Genomic DNA, 19,217 nt, shown 5'->3' with positions numbered 1-19,217 from the left:
GAGAATGGGCCAGTGGAATGAGTCCTCTTTTATTTTCCATCTTCTTTTCAGTAAAATGAAAAAGAACAAAAAAAGAAGTTTTAAAAGACATTTTATCATAATTCCAAAGAAGGAAGAACATATTTACTATACTTCCATCTATTCTATTCCACTCTAGGGACAAGTTTGCCAGTCAAACAACCATTCACACTCACATTTGCACCCATACGAGCAATTTAGGATCACCATTTAGCCTAACCCCACTTTGGACAGTGGGAGGAAGCCAGAATACCCGGAGAGAACTCACACAGACACAGAAAGAACGTAGAAAACACAGAAAGCGTTTAGCCCACAATTTACCTCAGTTTAATTATATATCTTTAAAAATTTACTTTTTAGATTTAAACTGTGAAGGGTGTTTTTTTAGGTAACCGTCATTGCTTTATATTTTGTAAGGAAAATTTGATATAATTTTACCGGTTTATTGAAATATGTGAACATATATTAGGCAAAATTCATTCACCACTGGCCAAAATGCATACCCAACCCATGACAGAGCATCCACTGTGTTTTACAGATGGCTGCAAACACTCACTATTGTACCTCTCTTCTGACCTCCTCCTTACATATTGATGACTATTTGAACCAAAAGTTTCACATTTGGATTCATCACTCCATGAGACCTGTTGCTACTGATTTTTCAACCCAGTTCTTGTGTAATTTGACATACTTCAGCCTTTTCTCCCTACCTCACTTCTTGACAGCCACCCTTCACCTGAGACCATTTCTGATGAGGTTTCAGTGAACAGTAGACGGGTCAACTGAAGGACCAGATGCATCATCAGGTCCTGTCTCAAGTCTTTGCTGGATTTTTCCCATTTCTCAAGGACATCTACATCTAGATAGCTAGTAGATAGCTTTTCAGGCCTATCACTTCTTCATTTGTCCTGCACACCACACAGAGATGTGCCAAGTTTTTAGCTAAGAGCTCTTTGGGAATCCCCTTGTTAATGCAAAAATACTGTTTTGCGGCTGTCACACTGTGTTATCTTTGGGGTTTGTTTGGGGTTTTTTTAGATTCATTTTTTCAGAAATGAGAACAAGTTATGTGCTTTTGTGACAGGCTGCAAGTAAAAAAGTGTACAAAAAGGTACAATTTAAAATTGGTTGTCTGTAATATGTCAACACAAAATTGGTTCATTGACTTAGGTGCCTTTTTTTTACACTTGATGATTTGTAGGTTAAAGAAGAAAAAACATTCCTATTTAAATTGTTAGGTACAAGGACTAAACTAAAAATGAGTCAAAAAAAACCTTCAGAAAACTGGAGAACTATTCTTTAAGAGTACTTTGAAAATCACAAGAAAGTCTGGAAAATTACGTGAGCAGAACTAGTAAAAAAACTGTAAGTTTTGTTTTGTTTAGGAGCTGAGATAATCCAGGCAAATCCTCTTCACAAATCTAAAACAGTGATACTGGGATCAGAAATGCTTCTTTTTGTTGTTTGTTTGTTTGTTAGACTTTATGACTCAAATAACTGCTTAGGTTTATAGTATTTATGAAATTCTTATATTACATTGTGGTAATTTGAAGGTATTTTATATTTTATGATAAAGGCATAATATCATTGAGATACTTGGGTTGGTATTGTATTGAATTTTTGTATTCCTTTCCTTAGATCTATATCATTTCATTAGGATTTTTATCAATAATAATAAAGTTGGTATACACACACAAACACACACACACACAGTCATATGAAAGACCAGCAGCTGACGCCTGTAGTTTCACGAGTGGATAATAATGTTGCCTTCAGGGCCGTAGGGTTTCATGGTAATTACTCTGCTTCAATGGGTTTAACCATGAGTCTCTAACCCGTGACGGTCATGAGGGGTTTTTGCCCCTCTCTGCTCTCCAGCACACTGAGGTAAGATATTTGAGGAGTGAAGAAACACAGAGCTCCGTGGACCCAATCTTTCTGAGAAGGCAAGCCGACCAGAAGAGCTGCTTTCTGAATCCTTTCTGTCAAACCTGGTAAGGTAGCTGGTTTTTCCGTTTGTCTTACTTTTCTTAAAAAAAGAAGGCCTGTTAAAGGCATGTGGAGCATTGTGCTTTTATGAAAGTCTCAATTTGACATGACATTAATGTTAATTAAGGAAATGCTAATTAGGGTCTTCCTCTTGATAAGGTTCATTTCACTGCACACACGTAGGATACTCAAAGGCAACCTTAGTAGCGGTCGATTTCCATTGTATCTACATAATATATATGTGATTTGTATTGATGTGCACTTAAAGTCTGTGAGATAGCATCACTCAACACAAAGACAGAGACAATAGACAGAAGAGATGCAGCCAAGTCCGGTGTATACACTGGACAGAGACACAGAGCGGAAAAAGCAAGTGATCCAAATCTTAGAATCCCTACACAGTTACAATTTTGTGTTATTTTAAAAGTTTTAATAATTGTATCAAGAAATAATGGCTTTACATTACAGGCTATTAAAGAGTGAGAACTATCTGAACTTAATTTTACCTTAACAAGATAAGGTACAATATAATATTTTCACTTAAAAACTTTGCATGCTGGGTAGATAATAATGATTTCACAGTGCACAGCTAAGCTTTATGGCATTTAATTGTGTCCAGACTATTTGTTTGGCAGTTTATGGACCGCCCTCTGTGATAATATCATAGCCCAGTTTCAATTGTTATATGGCTATATAGGCTACAATGGGTTTAAATAGTCAGTCACGTGAGCGTATTGTCTATTTGTTCCTTATAAAATGATCCCTTGTTGACTTTCAGCTTGATGTTGTGTAATCGTACACACAGCATGCCTCGTGGGGACTTCAACGTTTATTTTGCCAGCAGCAGGCGAGGAAACGTCAGAGCTGAGGAGTATGTCTATTGATATCTTAAAATCATTGCTATTAAGCTACTGCCGTGCCCAAATTTGTATTGTTGTGAACACTGTAAAACCCATGTGGAAAGTAAAGTTTTTCTCAATTTGAATTGTGTTGTGGACCACAGGGCAGTGGGCATAGCTCTGCTGGTTGTCATCCTTGCAGCACTTCTCATCCTGGGCTGCTGGTACTTCAAGAAAAGGAGTGGCTACAAACTTATCAGAGTGAGACCATCACACTTTATAAGTGATTTATGTTATTCTGATTTGTTTCAAAAGGAAAATTCAGTTCACCCTATTTCAGAGTGCATCATGTGTTCAGTTTGTACCCATCTTTTCCAAGCCTGTATCACTATGTTCTTATTTTGTTTCATCACAAACCCTCATACACCTTTCTGTAACTTGCAGAGCCCCAGATCTGGATCATCAGGTTATACAGGAAGCCAGTACTCGGAGGCAGGATCTCCAGCAGATAACAAGATGGCTCTTACTGATTTTGGCAGCTTCCGATCTGTGGTGAGACAATTACTTCAGGAATAATAGCCACATATACAGGCCATAGTAATGCCCCCCCCCCCTCCCCTCCCCTTCCCTTCCCAGTCACCAATCAGTAGGTATTTCATTCAAATTTTGTGCAACCTGATATTCCACACAGAGCCTCAGAGCTCTGAAAAATGATGTAGAGCACGTGAAAGCCAAAGCAGTGGATGCCTGAAGCAGGGATTATGTCACCAGACTGGAGGGAGGTATAAAAATGTTTAATTCCCAGGGGAGATGTGTGTATGGTGGAAAAGTGAAAAGAGGATCAGAGCAGCAGTCTTTCAAATAGCATGCAGAATCCCGTGTGCGAAAAATTGACATTTCGCATTTGTTGTAATGACACGCCCCTAGGGAAATAAACTTTGGCTTCACTTTTCAATGCTGCATAAACATACTATTCACATATAACTGAACTGTAGCTTTCATTTTTGTTGCTGTTCCACTTCTCTCCAGGTTCCTAATGCACCCCCAGCCTATGAGAAGATTTCCTCGGGGCCATTGCCACCTCCCTATTCCCCCTGAAGCACTGTGGCTGAAGATGGAAGAGTCAAAGGAAGACAATGAAGGAGGAACTCCAAGTTCACCTTGCTGTTTGAAAATATATAATCTTATGTCCCTAGCAATATAGCGCATTGTAGCTAAATATAGGTGAAACTACTGTATCTCTCACTTTGTAAAATTTAAAAACTACACGAATGAACAAAGCTTAAATACTATAGCTTATTTCAATAAACAGTAACACACTATTATTGCACATTTCTGAGGATAAGAAAGCAGACACGCTTGTTTGGGACAGTTGCATTGTTTATTTCCATGCAGTATCGTCCAGAATTGTTCCATGAAAATGTACCTAGTAAATTTTTTTTTTTTTTTGGAAAAATCTATATGGTAAAAATAAATAAATGTGACTTTAAAACATTTATATGGGCTCAAATATGTAGTACAAATTTATCTAGTAGTTTATTTCTAAAAAGTAAAATGCAGCTTTCAAACAGTAACTAGTTAAAAAAAAAAAAAAGGACATGACAGACTGGATGCTGATGGATTTTTCTTTCTTTTCTTTTCAAACTGACAGACAAAAGTAGAGCAAGTTGTAATGATAAATCGTAAACAATACTGGGACTGAAATGCTAAACTGCTAAAGCTCAACTTGAAATCTATTTCATCTACCGTCCTGTTGTATTGATTGGTAATAAGACTTGTAATTACTCAAGGCAACAGTCTACACATTTGAAATCAGGGCAACCTTAGTAGTGTCCCCCTCCAGAAACTCTTCACAGTATACATTTTTCACCATGTCTGACTGAGCAGGTTTACATGTAAGACAATTTAACCATAGGATAAAACCTAATGTAGCATAACTTTAAGTTAGGAGTCAAACTAAAGCTGAAAAAGTAGTTCTTTAACCAGGATTAAAACAAGCAAAAAGATATGAACCCTGCTAAAACTAAGCAGCTGAAAAGTGGTGTCTGAGCCCTCACACTCCACTTTAACTGGTTTCACTTTGTGTCTGCCGTTGAAGGCTGTAAAGAGGAATCATGTGTTTGTAGTGCTCCAGTGGAACTGTTGGTACAAATCACCAGTGCATCCCGAGGTTCAGGAGGGGCAGTCAGCTCTGCTGAACTGACCGGCCGCTGAACAGTGCTCAAAACAGCCCCATCAGGACTAATAAGCATCTTGGAAGTTACACTTGTATGCAGACCCAGGGCTGAGGGCTGCACAGAGTGTTTTCCAAGTGTTTGATTGGTCAGTACAACAGGTGGATAGATGGTGGTGTTCGTTTTAATCGATGGCATTGTTTGACCTGGAGTGATTATTACAGTTGTGCTGGATGAAGATGCGGTCTCCACGGGTGCCGTTTCAAATGTGTTGACAGTGCTTCCGATGGGGGGAACAGTAGCAATGGGCAGTGTCTGCATCCTAGAGACTCCACTGATGATTGGTGGGACAGCCACAGTTGGCAAAACCTGTGTCCGTGTGCCAGCAGGCACCGTTTGCACGAGTGGGGTCTGTTTTTTGATTGATGTGCTGCTCAACCCTGAATGCATTAAAACCTGCGGTTGAGCGGTGGTCGGTGCTGCGAATCGGACAGCTGTCTGCTGAGGCTGTATGCCTAGGTCCAGTGTTGTCACTGCAATCACATGCTGGGCAGGAAGAGAACCATGCAAAGCTGGTGTGTCTGCTATTACGGGTGCTACCGCTGAAGAGAGGGGTGCAGGAACTGGTATAACAGGGCTGGGTAGGGTAACAGGTGATGGCCTGGGTACTACAGGCAATGACAGAGGTCCCGACAATCTGGCCAAGGGGGGTGCCACTACAGGTGAAATGGTTGATAAACATTTTGCTTGTGTAGCGGCAGCTAGTCTGACCGTGCCCTGTGCTGATCCAAGACAAGGGGCACTTGTTACCACTGGTACAGTTGGTACACTGTCTAACCTTGCTGTAGGGGAGACCAGAGTGGATGTACTTACTGGAGGCAACGCAAAGTTACCCACGTGTGCAGTTGGCAACCTAGGAAGTGCCGATACTACATTTGTTTTACTGGGTAACAAATTTGAGCCCAGGCCAGGTGTTCCTGTTAGTTTTAGTGACAAGACATTAGGAGTGGTTGCCAGCAACGGTGGAACAACAGCAGGAGTGCTTGCCACAAAGGGAGAACTTACAGCTGGCACACCAGGCAGTCTGGCTGGGGGTTGGGGTAAAACTGGCACCCGGGGGGCTACCATGGCATGGCTTGCACCTTGAGAAGGTACTGATGGTCCAGTGCTTGTAGGACTGGCAGGAGGCACTTGTTGTGCAGGGCTAGAGATGATAAGGACGTGGCTGCCTGGAGCCAAACCCTGGGGAGGGACTACAAAGCGTGCATTGTTGAGGAGAATTTGTGTGCCAGCAGCAAGTGGCGTAGAAGTGTTAATGACTATCCTCTGCTGGATTGTGCTGGTTGCAGAGGTGGTGAATGGGGTACAGGTGGTTGCTGTAGAGGAGAGAGGGAGTTGGGTTTTATTGCGAGCAAACTGAGATGAAGAGAAGGAGGAGGAGGAAGTGGTTTCTTCACCGATACCCCTCTGACAGTCAAGAGTGAGTGTGGAAGTTCGGTCTGGCCTACTCTCCACAGTAGTAGCTGTCTGAACAGGAGTGGTGACGGACACTACACTTCCCGGGATATTAACATCATTCTTTATCATGTGTCCCTTTGGCTGAGCAGCAGCAGTGTTTATGGATGTATAACAGCCTGTTTGTGACATCAAGGAGGATGCCGAGAGTCCCTGGAGGTGAGAGCTGGTGCTGACAGATCCATGAGAGACAAGCTGGGAAGAACAACTAGTGATGGCATTTAAACTTGTTGCTGGGAGCAGTCCAGTGGTAGTGGTGGAGGTTGTTGGACCACATTCATTTGAAACAGACCCTGGTGTGAACCTGGAAGAAGACTGTGACAGAGCACGAGTAGTCTGTCCAATAGCTGCTTTCCCTGGTAACTGGATTTGAACCCCTGGTGAAACATAAAGATGAGAAAGATATTTATTAAATTTGTGGTGGAAAATTTTTCTTTGATTTCAGCAAATCAAGCACTACAGTGAAGTAGTGTTTTCATCACACTTAAAGTTACAAAAAGAAATAAAATGTAAAGACCCTACAATAATATAATGTATTATAATATAATACAATGTATTGTGCAGATTGTTAAATGTTTATGTTGTTTATGTTCATACACATGCTGCTTAAGTATAATAATCAGTCCAACACATCAGTCTTTTTTTCCAGCCAACCCAAATGTGAAGATGACATTATCATATAGCCATGCTCTCTCCCTCACACACACACACACACACACACACACACACACACACACACACACACACACACACACACAAAGAAGGCAGCATGACCAAGACATGTTGTGCTCAGTTGTTGTGCAAGATAACGCTTTCTAGAGAAGACAAGTGCAGCACACATTACTGTAATCGCTATGTACATCACGGGTAAGACATTTATCAAACCATCTTCTCTTTTGCCTGCATCCTTTCAATGTTGCCACAGCGAGTTATCTGCTTCCCCTTCTTTCAAATCAGCCCTCTCCATGTCCTTCTTCACTGCATCCATGAATCTTCTCCGTGGTCTTCCTTTTTTTCTCCTTTTCACATGGCAACTCTATCTTGAACATCTTCCTCCAGTAAATCCACTATCCGTCCTTTGCACATGTCCAAACCATCTCAGCCTTGTCTTTTTCTTCCAAACTGCTCCCTAAGCTTACTTATACTTATTTTTCATTTTATCCATTCTGAAAATCTTAGCTTTTTCAGCTCGTTCACCTCCAGCTCAACCTCCTTTGTTTGTTGTTGCCACCATCTTCAAACCATAAATCACAGCAGGTTTCGCTACCACCTTCTTTTTCACTCTTGTTGCTATACTTCTGTCACAAATCACCCCCTGACACTCATCTCCATCCACTCCAGCCCTGCTCTCTTCTTCTTTACTTAGCTTAGTGTGCTGTCTCTCACACCTCTGACTTTCATTCCTCTTTTCTCCAGTGCATACCTCTCCCTCTCCAGGCTTTCTTCCACCCCCCTACTCTCACTACATATCACAACATCATCTGCAAATATTATAATCTTTGCTGAGTCTTGCCTGACCTCAAGTTAACTTGTCTATCACCACTGCAACCAAGAAGGGGCTCAGAGCAGATCATCAACTCAACTGCTTAAAAAGCTTCACCTGCTCTGCTACTCTGCTAAACTCGATTTACCTATATGCCAACATTGGATAGTGTGACATTTCACCCACTATGGGATACATGTTATACACATAAACTTTACAAAGTTTTCAAAATCGAACCAACCCAAGACAAACAACAAACAAAAAAACCTCACCTTGGGGCAGGGTGATGTTTTTGCCCTTGGACAATGGCTCCAAGCTGATACCGCTGGCAGGTTTTCCTGGTCTTAATCCCACCTTCAGAGTCTGACTTGATAACGAAGTGGTCGCTCCCTGTCCACTTGCACACGTTGCCATCGCCGGTGCTGAAAGGCTTCCAATGATGGTGGCTGATGATGTCAATGTGGGCTGAGTGACAAACATGAGTCTTGAACTAGGAACTGGTTTTGGGGAGGAGGGTGTCCCTTTGGATGCAGCTACATTTGAGGAGGACGACGAAGATGGAGTAACCAGGATGAATTTGGTAACTTGGGATCCTTCATCTGTAGTGGTGCGTTTCATACCAGTCTTGCTGGTGGCTGCTTGGGAAAACCCTGAGCCACTTTGTAGTGGCACGGCAACACTGTTTTTCACTAATGAAGCTTGAAAATGGGAACCAGCAGCAGGTGTGTGGACTGGCTGAGAAATGTTTGTCGCAACTGTAGAACCAGTTGAGGTACTGAGGCCCTGACTTACAGCAACAGCACTGACTGTAGTTTGACTGTTTGAGCATGTTATAGGAATGCTACCAGTGGTCGCAGTGAGCATGGTATTTTTGAGAGAGGAAGGGGTTTTTAACACAGGATGAACCTGCTTCTGGGGTTGGGCTGTTGTCATTGCTTGGACAACAGAAGGTACAGTCTGACTGGGAGCAGAAGTAGACTGTGTGGCCTTGGACAGAAGGAAGGCTTTAAACTGAGGCGAGATAGTGATGACTGGACTGGTGTGCACAGAGCCAAGTGCGTTCTGGTCTGAGGATGTCTGGACCTTGACAATGCCTGTGTTGCCACATCTAGTTGTTACCAGGATTGACTGTGAGTCACGGATGCACACAGTCTTCAGCTCCTGTTTCGGGTCAGTAGGCTTCCCAGTCGCAGTACAAACTGTATTTGAAACTGCTGTGATGGAGGTTGTGTTTGGTGTGGTATCTTGTGAAGCACTAGCTTGGACACTACATAACCGTGCCTCTTTAGACCCTGCTGTGTTTAGGGTCCCTTGTTGAAGACGAGGTGAAACCGAAGGAGAAGGGGTCTTCACTGTCCTGGCATCTTTTAGGGGTGCCACTTGTTGAACAGGAATTCTGTTTTCAGGAATCCTGAACCCAGGCACATCGGTAGACATACAAAAAGAGCTGGCCACTTTGGAAACTGTTGCCTGAAAGCCTTTAGTCTGTTGTTGATCTAAAGAGCAAGACTTTGCTTCAGTTTTATGAACGAGAAGGTTAGAAGGCAGAATCACTACTTGCTGGACAGTCTTTTCTCCAGTGTCTTGGCCCAGGACGGGCTGAACTGAAATCTTTATTGGGCTATTGTTGTCTTTCCTTACAAAGTGACCTAGTCCCTCAGGCACCTTGTAGACCACTTGGACAGGATTTTTAAGTGCAGTCTGTGTTGGTTTGCCTTGTGGAGATTTAGGAAGAACTGCTGCCACAGTGGCCACTTCTGACTGCTCAGGGGCTTTTGTCTGCTGTGGTCCTCGTACCTGAATCTGTTGCTTGTTCTGTTGGGAACTGAATGGAGAACTTTGTGCTTTTGAAAATTTGGTGTTAGCTACTGCAGTTGTAGGCAGGGAGACCAAAGACCTCTTGCTCTGTTCATCTTCACTGTTAACGCCTGGGCAATCAGAAGGTCGATTCATTAAGGTCACTTTGTTTCCCACACTCTTAGCCAGCAGGGTGGGGATGGGCGTGTAGCCCTTAGGTAGTCCAATAGTTGGGTGAAGGATGGGGGATCTGGGAGGCGCTGAAACATGGGCTGTTACCCTTTCTGCCCATGCTGAATCCCTGGATTGATTTGCTGGGTTCAGGTCAGATCTCGACTGTGACCTGGCGTCGGCAAAAGAAATTATGCTGCTTACAGTCTGATCTTTTTGCCGCAGACCAATTCCTTTCTCTGCACTGGCTTGAGGGTGTTTTAGGTGGTTTGGAGGTACACACGTCACCGTGTTTTCTCCAGCAGACTCAACCTTAATGTCTCTAGTGCTTGCTGAGAACGAAATAGAAAAGTCTATTAGAGATGTATTGATTTATAAGCTTTACTATTGCCTATACAGGTTCAACAGACAGTGACGTTCATCTAGTACAGTCAAATAAGCTAAGAACAGTGTAATCTGACTGCACTACTGCCTATAGAATGAGGAAAGTCTTACATTTCAGTAACCAAAACAACAACGTTAGATTAAAGCGTAATCACCTCCACTCCAGAGACCTCTGGGAACTCTGTTTTCCATGTCTTCCTCTTCTGATCTCCCGTAATGATCTGACAGTGAAGGAACCTCCTTCCCCAAATCCCTTTCTTCGTCTTCATCATCTGATGACGATAAATTGGACTCTTCGCGCACAAAGTTATTGTACTCTGGGTGTGTCTTGAAATCATCAAATTCCTTCTTCAAACGTAGCCTGACATAGAAAAACAATGAAGAAATCAAGACTTCAGTAATGATGCTGTAATACAATGAGCCGTTTAAACAAATTTGTCTTCATTATACTTTGTTCTGGACAGATGAGCACCAAATGACCACCAAGCAATACAACTTAAACAGAGGACAACATCAACAAAAATTTGAATATATCTGAATATCCACTCACTGGCCAATTTATTAATTACAGTAGTTTAACTGCTTGTTAACATAAATAACTAACAAGCATATCACATGGCAGCAACTCAAAGCATTTAGGCACGCAGACAAGATGACCTGTTGAAGTTCAAAAGCAGCATCAGCATAAGGACAAATAAGTTAAGATTTTTCAGCACAACCCTCTCTAGGGCTTACAAAGAACGGACAAAAAAAGAGAAGAGAAAATATCCAGTGAGCAGCAGCCTTCTGATTAATAATGCCTTGTTAATACCAGAAATCAGAAAACAAGCCAGATTACTTCAAGAAGATAGAAAGGCAACAATAACTCAAATGGCCATGCCTTATAGCCAAAGTATGAAAAAAATCATATCTGACTGTAGGGTTTTACGATATGACGAAATATATCGGATGATGAAATTAAAACATCCATCGTTTCATATTATACGCTATCGTTTGTGTCATGGTGTCGCAAAAAAAACACTGTTTACGGCAATATTTTTTCATCGCTTGGAAAGAAAGAGAATACCAGCATGGCCAGTCAAGATGAGGCAGAACCAGGTAGCTCCAAACAGAAGGACCTCTGTAGCATGGGCATGGTTTGGTTATGAAAAGTCTGACACGGACCATAAAACTGTACTATTCAAATTATACCACAAACCGGTCCCCACCTCAGACTCAAACACGACAAACCTCTTCTACCATCTACGCAAGAATCTAGTGAAAGAGTACGGAGAGAGTTTACTGATGAGAAGCCGTCTACGAGAAGAAGAGCCGTCAGGTGCTCAAAATAAACCTTAGACTCAAATGTTAGAACAGGCTTTTCTCTGCATTACGCCATGTAATAAATGCTCACAAAGACAATGGCGGCTGTTACAACTTATAGCTAAAAATATATAGTTTTATGCATGGGTCAAAACACTCGACTCCAGGTACACGGCACCCACCTGAAAACACTTCACGCAAGTCGAGTTGCCCGAGATTCACAGAATTTACAGAAAATGCCCTGTTTTGTGATATATATCGTTATCGGGATGAGAAATGTCTTATATCGGGATCTGAGATTTTGGTTATATCGCACAGCCCTATCTGACTGCACAAACAGGTCAAACCTTAAAGCAGGTGAGTGACAGCAGCAGAAAACCACACTACAGGGAGTGCAGAATTATTAGGCAAGTTGTATTTTTGAGGAATAATTTTATTATTGAACAACAACCATGTTCTCAATGAACCCAAAAAACTCATTAATATCAAAGCTGAATGTTTTTGGAAGTAGTTTTTAGTTTTAGCTATTTTAGGGGGATATCTGTGTGTGCAGGTGACTATTACTGTGCATAATTATTAGGCAACTTAACAAAAAACAAATATATACCCATTTCAATTATTTATTTTTACCAGTGAAACCAATATAACATCTCCACATTCACAAATATACATTTCTGACATTCAAAAACAAAACAAAAACAAATCAGCGACCAATATAGCCACCTTTCTTTGCAAGGACACTCAAAAGCCTGCCATCCATGGATTCTGTCAGTGTTTTGATCTGTTCACCATCAACATTGCGTGCAGCAGCAACCACAACCTCCCAGACACTGTTCAGAGAGGTGTACTGTTTTCCCTCCTTGTAAATCTCACATTTGATGATGGACCACAGGTTCTCAATGGGGTTCAGATCAGGTGAACAAGGAGGCCATGTCATTAGTTTTTCTTCTTTTATACCCTTTCTTGCCAGCCACGCTGTGGAGTACTTGGACGCGTGTGATGGAGCATTGTCCTGCATGAAAATCATGTTTTTCTTGAAGGATGCAGACTTCTTCCTGTACCACTGCTTGAAGAAGGTGTCTTCCAGAAACTGGCAGTAGGACTGGGAGTTGAGCTTGACTCCATCCTCAACCCGAAAAGGCCCCACAAGCTCATCTTTGATGATACCAGCCCAAACCAGTACTCCACCTCCACCTTGCTGGCGTCTGAGTCGGACTGGAGCTCTCTGCCCTTTACCAATCCAGCCACGGGCCCATCAAGACTCACTCTCATTTCATCAGTCCATAAAACCTTAGAAAAATCAGTCTTGAGATATTTCTTGGCCCAGTCTTGACATTTCAGCTTGTGTGTCTTGTTCAGTGGTGGTCGTCTTTCAGCCTTTCTTACCTTGGCCATGTCTCTGAGTATTGCACACCTTGTGCTTTTGGGCACTCCAGTGATGTTACAGCTCTGAAATATGGCCAAACTGGTGGCAAGTGGCATCTTGGCAGCTGCACGCTTGACTTTTCCCAGTTCCTGGGCAGTTATTTTGCGCCTTGGTTTTTCCACACGCTTCTTGCGACCCTGTTGACTATTTTGAATGAAACGCTTGATTGTTCGATGATCACGCTTCAGAAGCTTTGCAATTTTAAGACTGCTGCATCCCTCTGCAAGATATCTCACTATTTTTGACTTTTCTGAGCCTGTCAAGTCCTTCTTTTGACCCATTTTGCCAAAGGAAAGGAAGTTGCCTAATAATTATGCACACCTGATATAGGGTGTTGATGTCATTAGACCACACCCCTTCTCATTACAGAGATGCACATCACCTAATATGCTTAATTGGTAGTGGGCTTTCGAGCCTATACAGCTTGGAGTAAGACAACATGCATGAAGAGGATGATGTGGACAAAATACTCATTTGCCTAATAATTCTGCACTCCCTGTAGGTACCACTCCCTAGCTAAGAACAGGAAACTGAGCCTACAAATGATACAGGCTACCAAAATCGACAATAGGTGATTGTAAAAACATTGTCTGATCTGACAATTCTTCATTTCTGCTACGAAATATATTATTTTGTATATTATTTTCCTGACACACTTTGAGCCCTTTAGTTTCAGTTGAGCATCATTTTAACACCACAGCCCACCTGAATATTGTTGCAAACCATCCTTCTATGACCATAGTGATGGTGATGGCTGACGGCTGCTTTCAGAAGGACAACACACCAAACCACAAAATTCAAATTATCTAAAACTGGTTTCCTGAACATGACAGTGAGTTCTCTGTACTCAAATGCCTCCACAGTCACCAGATCTCAATCCAACAGAGCACCCTGTGGGATGTGGCGGAAAGGGAGATTCACATCATGGACGTGCAACCGACAAGTGTGCAGCAACTGTGTGATGCTATTACGTCAAAACCCCCCAAATCTCTGAGGAATGTTTATAGCACCTTGTGGCTTGTTGAAGCTGTGCGATGAAGAATTAAGGAAGCTCTGAAGACAAAAGGGCGTCAAACCTACTGTTGTACCTAATAAAGTGCCCAGTGAGCTTGCATAATCATGAATGAAAAATAAATCCAATTATTGTGTAAACGTCAAACCTGTTCCTTTGGTGTGCTTTGACAAGCTTGGGTTCCCAGGGTGACAGCTCATTTAGTAGTCTGATTAGAGTGCTATGGAGGTCTTTCACCGCTTCTCTCCTATAGTACCACCGACCCTGTGAGTTCAAACGTGTAAAGGAAAACCTACGTGAGTGGGCAATACTGAATGTCAGGAAACAAACTTTTTCTTCCCCTCTGCTTAATAAAAATGACTGTGACCTACCAATCTCTTTTTAGTGCTCTCCAGGTCATCAAGCTCATCTTCAGTCTTACCGATCAGCTCGCGTAATTCCTCGAGACTGGTGCAGACCAACTATAGAAGAGGGGAAAAAAAGCACAGAAAACTGTCAAGGACTAAATCGGGTTTAAAATTAAAATAGGAAAAAAACAGACTAACAAAGGAACAAGATCAGAGTATACAGTGGGTCTGACTACCTTGAATGAGGGCTCAGCTGAAGGTTCCTCTTTGATTTTCTTTGAGCATTCAGGTTTTTTGCCTGTCAGAAATAATTAATACACAAATGATTTTGATGTAATACTGACGGAAACCACATAAACGACATCATTACCAATCTTTTTCCCCTCACCTGTTTTATGTTTCTTTTTCTTGTCTTTTCTCTTGATTGTTGTGCCAACTTTCCGCAGTGTGGACTTGGCAGCCTCAGCTGGGGACAGCCTCATCCTGTCCACATGCTGCAGCTGCTTGTGCTCTCCTTTTACCCTCAGCAGCTGTTCCCTCCCTCGCTTTTTCTTCCGCTTTTTTTTTTTAGTCCATATTTTGTCATTCGCCCTCTCTTCAGTCGAGTTTTGAGTGCTCTCAGAAGACAGCTGTGTGACCAGCTCTGATGGACCACAACAGAAGCCACGCTCCTCAGATTTAACACTGCTAGTTTTCTTTTTACAACATTCAAAACACGGTGATCTTTGGTGTCCCTGAGTGGGACTTCCTCCCTCCATTTTGACTCCCAAGGGTTTAGTTGGAGAGGCCAGATTCACAGATCGAGCGGGAGACCTGCCTGTGTAGCTGTGCTCCCCAACATTCAGACAAGGCTCTTGTGTTTCTGCTTTAATAGTGCGAACCGCACCCAGTGAGAAGCCCGGCTCCTGTTTTATTGTGATTCTCTTTGCTTGTTGCTCCACATCTAAAGTCTCTTGCTTTAAATGAATTCTTACACTACCTCCTTCACTGGGGCTGTTGTGTGTGTGGCGCAGTGAGTTTGTGTGTATTTTTAAGTCCAGTTTAGAGTCTTCACATGAGTCTCCATCAGAGGACGCTGATTCAGAAATCTGCTCCAGTGACCACAACTTAAACTTTTTTTGATCTTCTTCTTCTTTCTCGTTTTCCTTTTTGAAAACACTAAATGTCTCTCTTTTCCGTTTTCCCAAATCGCCAGTCTCTGCAGTCTCCATGGAGACTCCATAACACCCCCTATCACTTTTATTGCCCTCATCCCGCATTCCATCTGACTCATCCTCTGTACCTGGCTTAAAATCAACTCTTTTCACCCATACTGAAGGAAACGGGAATGCTGGGGGTGTGCTGGGGCTCTGGCGATAGATCCTCAGGTCTGCGCCACAGAAATGTGGGAAATGTATATAGGCATTCTCCTTGCTGTCATAGCCCAAGATAGACTCCCTACATTCGTGGATGGGCTGGGCGAGCACAGCATCCTGTACATCCTTCTGTGTCTCATAGACATGGTCACATAGCCCCTTAAGAAGCCATACTCGCTGATAGAAGGGCAACAAGTGGAAGGGTTTATCTTCTAAAGGGCTAGCCTCCCCTAGGGTGCTAAAAAACTGGTGGCAAAGTCCCAGCTGTTCAGCGCGACCTGGCTGATCACGGGAGGCACCAATGGCTCGATACCAGCCTAAAACACGCTGCCTTAGCTCTGACTCCCATCGCCTGTAAGGCAACGTAGGCCGGCGGTGCAGTGTGGCCCTCCTCTGTGGAGGCGAGAGCAGGGAAGACATGATTTTGGAGAGGAGCAGGCTGCAACGGGGCATCAGCAAACAACGTTCCAGCTCAAAAAATATGATCTCAGGGAGGTTGAGGGCAGTCTGAGCCAGGCAGAGAAAGTGTCCTATAGCAGGGAGTTCCCAGAGGGTCTCCACAGTGTGGGGAAAAGCCAGTGAAAGCAAGCTCTGCTCCCACTCTTCCACCTCCTTGGCTGACATTTCTTCGGCCTCTTTCTTCTCAAGCTCACGTTGCCTGCAAATGCAAAGGTATAGTCGTGGTTTTAAACTCTGCTTTACTTGTGCACTAAATCATCACAGAAGTCAACGTGTGACAGAGACTTTTAGTCTTTTCTTTCAGCAATTCACTCACCTCTTCTCCTCCTTGGCCCTCTGTTGCTCCTCTAGCCGCAGGGTCTGCACCATGATCGACTCGTGCCCACCGACAGTGATCGTAGCAAGGCTACGAGGTGTGGATCGCCGCCGCGTGGAGGTGCCCCCCGTGCCCCGTTCCTCCTCTGCCCCAAAACGTCCTTTAGAAGTAACTGCCAAAGTTGTTTTCTCCCGCAGCGTTCTAGTTTGACAAATGGAGAAAGAAAAAAGGAAAACAAAAAGCCGGGTACACCAAAATGAATGAAGTTATTTTATAAAACCAAATGAACATAGAGTACATCAACACTACTAATGCAATCAAACAGACAAACAATTATTTAAAATGTCATAACTGTAATAAGCAAATAAACACTAATTAGGATGGTTGAGACATAATTACCTCTCACATTACTTTATAAAGATTAATACTAATATTTGTTATTGACCGGAAACTTGTTAAACAAGTGATTGCAACTTTACAATACTTTAACATATTTCTGCGGAGAGAAATGTCCAAAGGGTGTAGTTTCATTATCTTTACCTGGACAGCAGCGTCAGCTTCTGCTCCAGCATGATTTCCAGCTTTTGTGCCTGTTTGGAGATCCAGTGGTCCACACCATGGTAGCGATAACAGTTCTCCAACATCAGTCTGAAGTCGGCAACAAACTCTGTTATGGTCTCGTATTCCTGGCTGACAAACTTCTCCTCCATCCTCCGCAAGCACATCGACTGCCTGAGCTGTGACTGCACCCGACCCTTGACCCCTCCGATACCATGCTGGGCCTCCTGGTGGCCAATGGGATAGAGGAATGGGGTGGTGATCCCTTTGTGCTTATCCAAAAGAAAGCCATTAAATATCCTATAAGCTTGCTGGACCTCATAGTTCATGTCCTCCTCGAAAGTATTGCTGTTGGTGGAAATGCACACCTCAGGCAGTGAGAGGTCACTGTTGGAAAACTCTGACATACCATCATTGCTCAGAGCCAGGTGGTCACCCTCTGCAGTGAGATCTCCAGTGTCGCCAGGGCAGCATAACGCCACTACTGTATCAATGTCACAGGTGCCATTACTGAGCCCTTCCTCTGTTATACCCAAGCCGGTGTCTTCAGCGTTGCTGCGCACCCATTTTTGACTTTGTGAAGACATGATGATGTCAGAGGCGAGCTGCTGGAGTGCGGAGTCTCGGTCAGTCACATCTGCTGTGATTTGCTCGGTCATGTCCCCCTGATCCATAGCACGGACGCCTGAAGAGGGTGACAGGTGTCACCTATGGCGACTTTTCATTTTACAAATAACACTTAGTGATGAAAAACTAGACTTGGTCAAATAGACAATGCATTTATACAGCCCCCTCAAAAAAACGCAAAATGGGAAAACTGTAAATTAATTTGATGCCCAACATCGCTGAGCTAAGTTTGCTTTCATTTTAAGCGATGTCATGAACGGTGAACACATTATCAGAGACACATGATAAAACGCGGGGGTGTTTACCTCGTAGAATTAGCGGGTTGACTTACCTTACCCTAAATGTCCCATCTTTCAAAACTTTCCCTGCATCAGTGTCTAGCTAACTCGAAGTTAGCTGTTCGCACGCTAGCGCAAAACCAAGTGAGAATAACAGTAAGCAAACAAAAGTTTGCTCTGCCTGTTCTTCAACAAATTCTAAAGGGCACCCCCTTATCGCGCCTCGCATCCTGACCACGTGCAAAATAACAACAAAACAAAGTGACCACAGACAGAATTTGGTTGGTTCAACGACATACCTCGCCGTTTTCAGCTCGGCTCCTCAGACGTACCAGGCAGGGCAAGCTTAGCAGCCACGAAGGCTTGCTAGCTCTGCTAGCTTTGGTATTGTTTCCAGCCTAGGGCCTGCAATTGCTGCGTTTGCTCTCCATACTGAAAATGCTGCAGCGGTTACATGTCCAGATAAAAAAGTTCAGCGGGCGTATCATGTCGCCATCGCACGGAATGATGTCAGTGACAACTGGACGGCTAACAGTGGGCTAGCCGATTGTTTCAAAAAGCACAACAGTTCATTGTCACTAGCTACCCAGCTAACCAGCGAGGTTTTCAACTTGACAGCTACTTTATGGCGGGTAAAAATGTACACATTCACTTCAGAGACAAATATACACCGTGTGGCAGGTATACTATGAACGCTGAGCACTTAAAAAAAAAGCTATAAACTGACTCCTCTGGGTTGCTTGAAGACTACTGAAGCGTCCAGTTCACTTCCACCCTGCGTGCCCTCGATGCAAATGTGCGCAGCTTGACGCAGCTAGCATGTTCCGTGTCACGCCGAACCGTTGTTTTGTTTTGTTTATTTCTTATAAGGGGGCAAAGGTCGGCACACACATACATTACATACACTCGATGCTGTATCATTGAGCTTTTTATAATTATGTCTCTTATCATCATGGAAAACGCGAACGCGCTGAGACAGTTATCATTAAACAAATTAATACAAGCGTAAAAATCCACCAACTGATAAAGCCACAGTGCATGGAATGACACTGTTTGAAGTTCATTTACACCTTAGGGCTTAAGCGCCTTTAAATAAGTTAGGTGAGATAAAAGAATGTTCGTATACGATGTAAACTTCTGCAACGCACACGTCTGACGTTTGGCCGC

At 43.1% G+C, this 19,217-nt stretch overlaps 2 protein-coding genes across 4 annotated transcripts; one reads left to right on the top strand and one right to left on the bottom strand.

The window, feature by feature from the left end:
* Nucleotides 1-1,889: 1,889 nt before the first annotated feature.
* mlana (melan-A) lies at nucleotides 1,890-4,494 on the top strand. The gene is made up of 5 exons (XM_003453865.5): nucleotides 1,890-2,012; nucleotides 2,786-2,878; nucleotides 3,011-3,107; nucleotides 3,291-3,398; nucleotides 3,876-4,494. Exons 2-5 carry the CDS (start codon nucleotides 2,790-2,792, stop codon nucleotides 3,942-3,944), a joined length of 363 nt encoding a protein of 120 aa, XP_003453913.1. The 5' UTR covers nucleotides 1,890-2,012; nucleotides 2,786-2,789; the 3' UTR covers nucleotides 3,945-4,494.
* Nucleotides 4,209-18,923, bottom strand: brd10 (bromodomain containing 10). 3 transcript variants are annotated; one of them, XM_013276719.3, is made up of 10 exons: nucleotides 18,350-18,923; nucleotides 17,128-17,862; nucleotides 16,588-16,788; nucleotides 14,846-16,470; nucleotides 14,694-14,755; nucleotides 14,482-14,571; nucleotides 14,259-14,374; nucleotides 10,526-10,731; nucleotides 8,291-10,318; nucleotides 4,209-6,912 (listed from the first exon to the last, which is right to left on the bottom strand). In XM_013276719.3, the coding sequence occupies exons 2-10, from the start codon at nucleotides 17,817-17,819 to the stop codon at nucleotides 4,922-4,924; spliced, it is 7,011 nt and encodes a 2,336-aa protein (XP_013132173.1). In that variant the 5' UTR covers nucleotides 17,820-17,862; nucleotides 18,350-18,923; the 3' UTR covers nucleotides 4,209-4,921. The 3 variants fall into 3 exon arrangements, with proteins under 3 accessions (XP_013132173.1, XP_005470385.1, XP_019216627.1); XM_005470328.4 differs by having other exon boundaries at nucleotides 17,128-17,830; nucleotides 18,350-18,922; XM_019361082.2 differs by lacking the exon at nucleotides 18,350-18,923 and adding an exon at nucleotides 18,104-18,320 and having other exon boundaries at nucleotides 17,128-17,830.
* Between the last annotated feature and the right edge of the window lie 294 nt (nucleotides 18,924-19,217).

This window comes from Oreochromis niloticus, linkage group LG7 (genome assembly GCF_001858045.2).
Source record: "Oreochromis niloticus isolate F11D_XX linkage group LG7, O_niloticus_UMD_NMBU, whole genome shotgun sequence".
NCBI classification, from domain to species: Eukaryota; Metazoa; Chordata; class Actinopteri; order Cichliformes; family Cichlidae; genus Oreochromis; species Oreochromis niloticus.
This window is presented reverse-complemented; position numbering and strand designations above follow the sequence as displayed.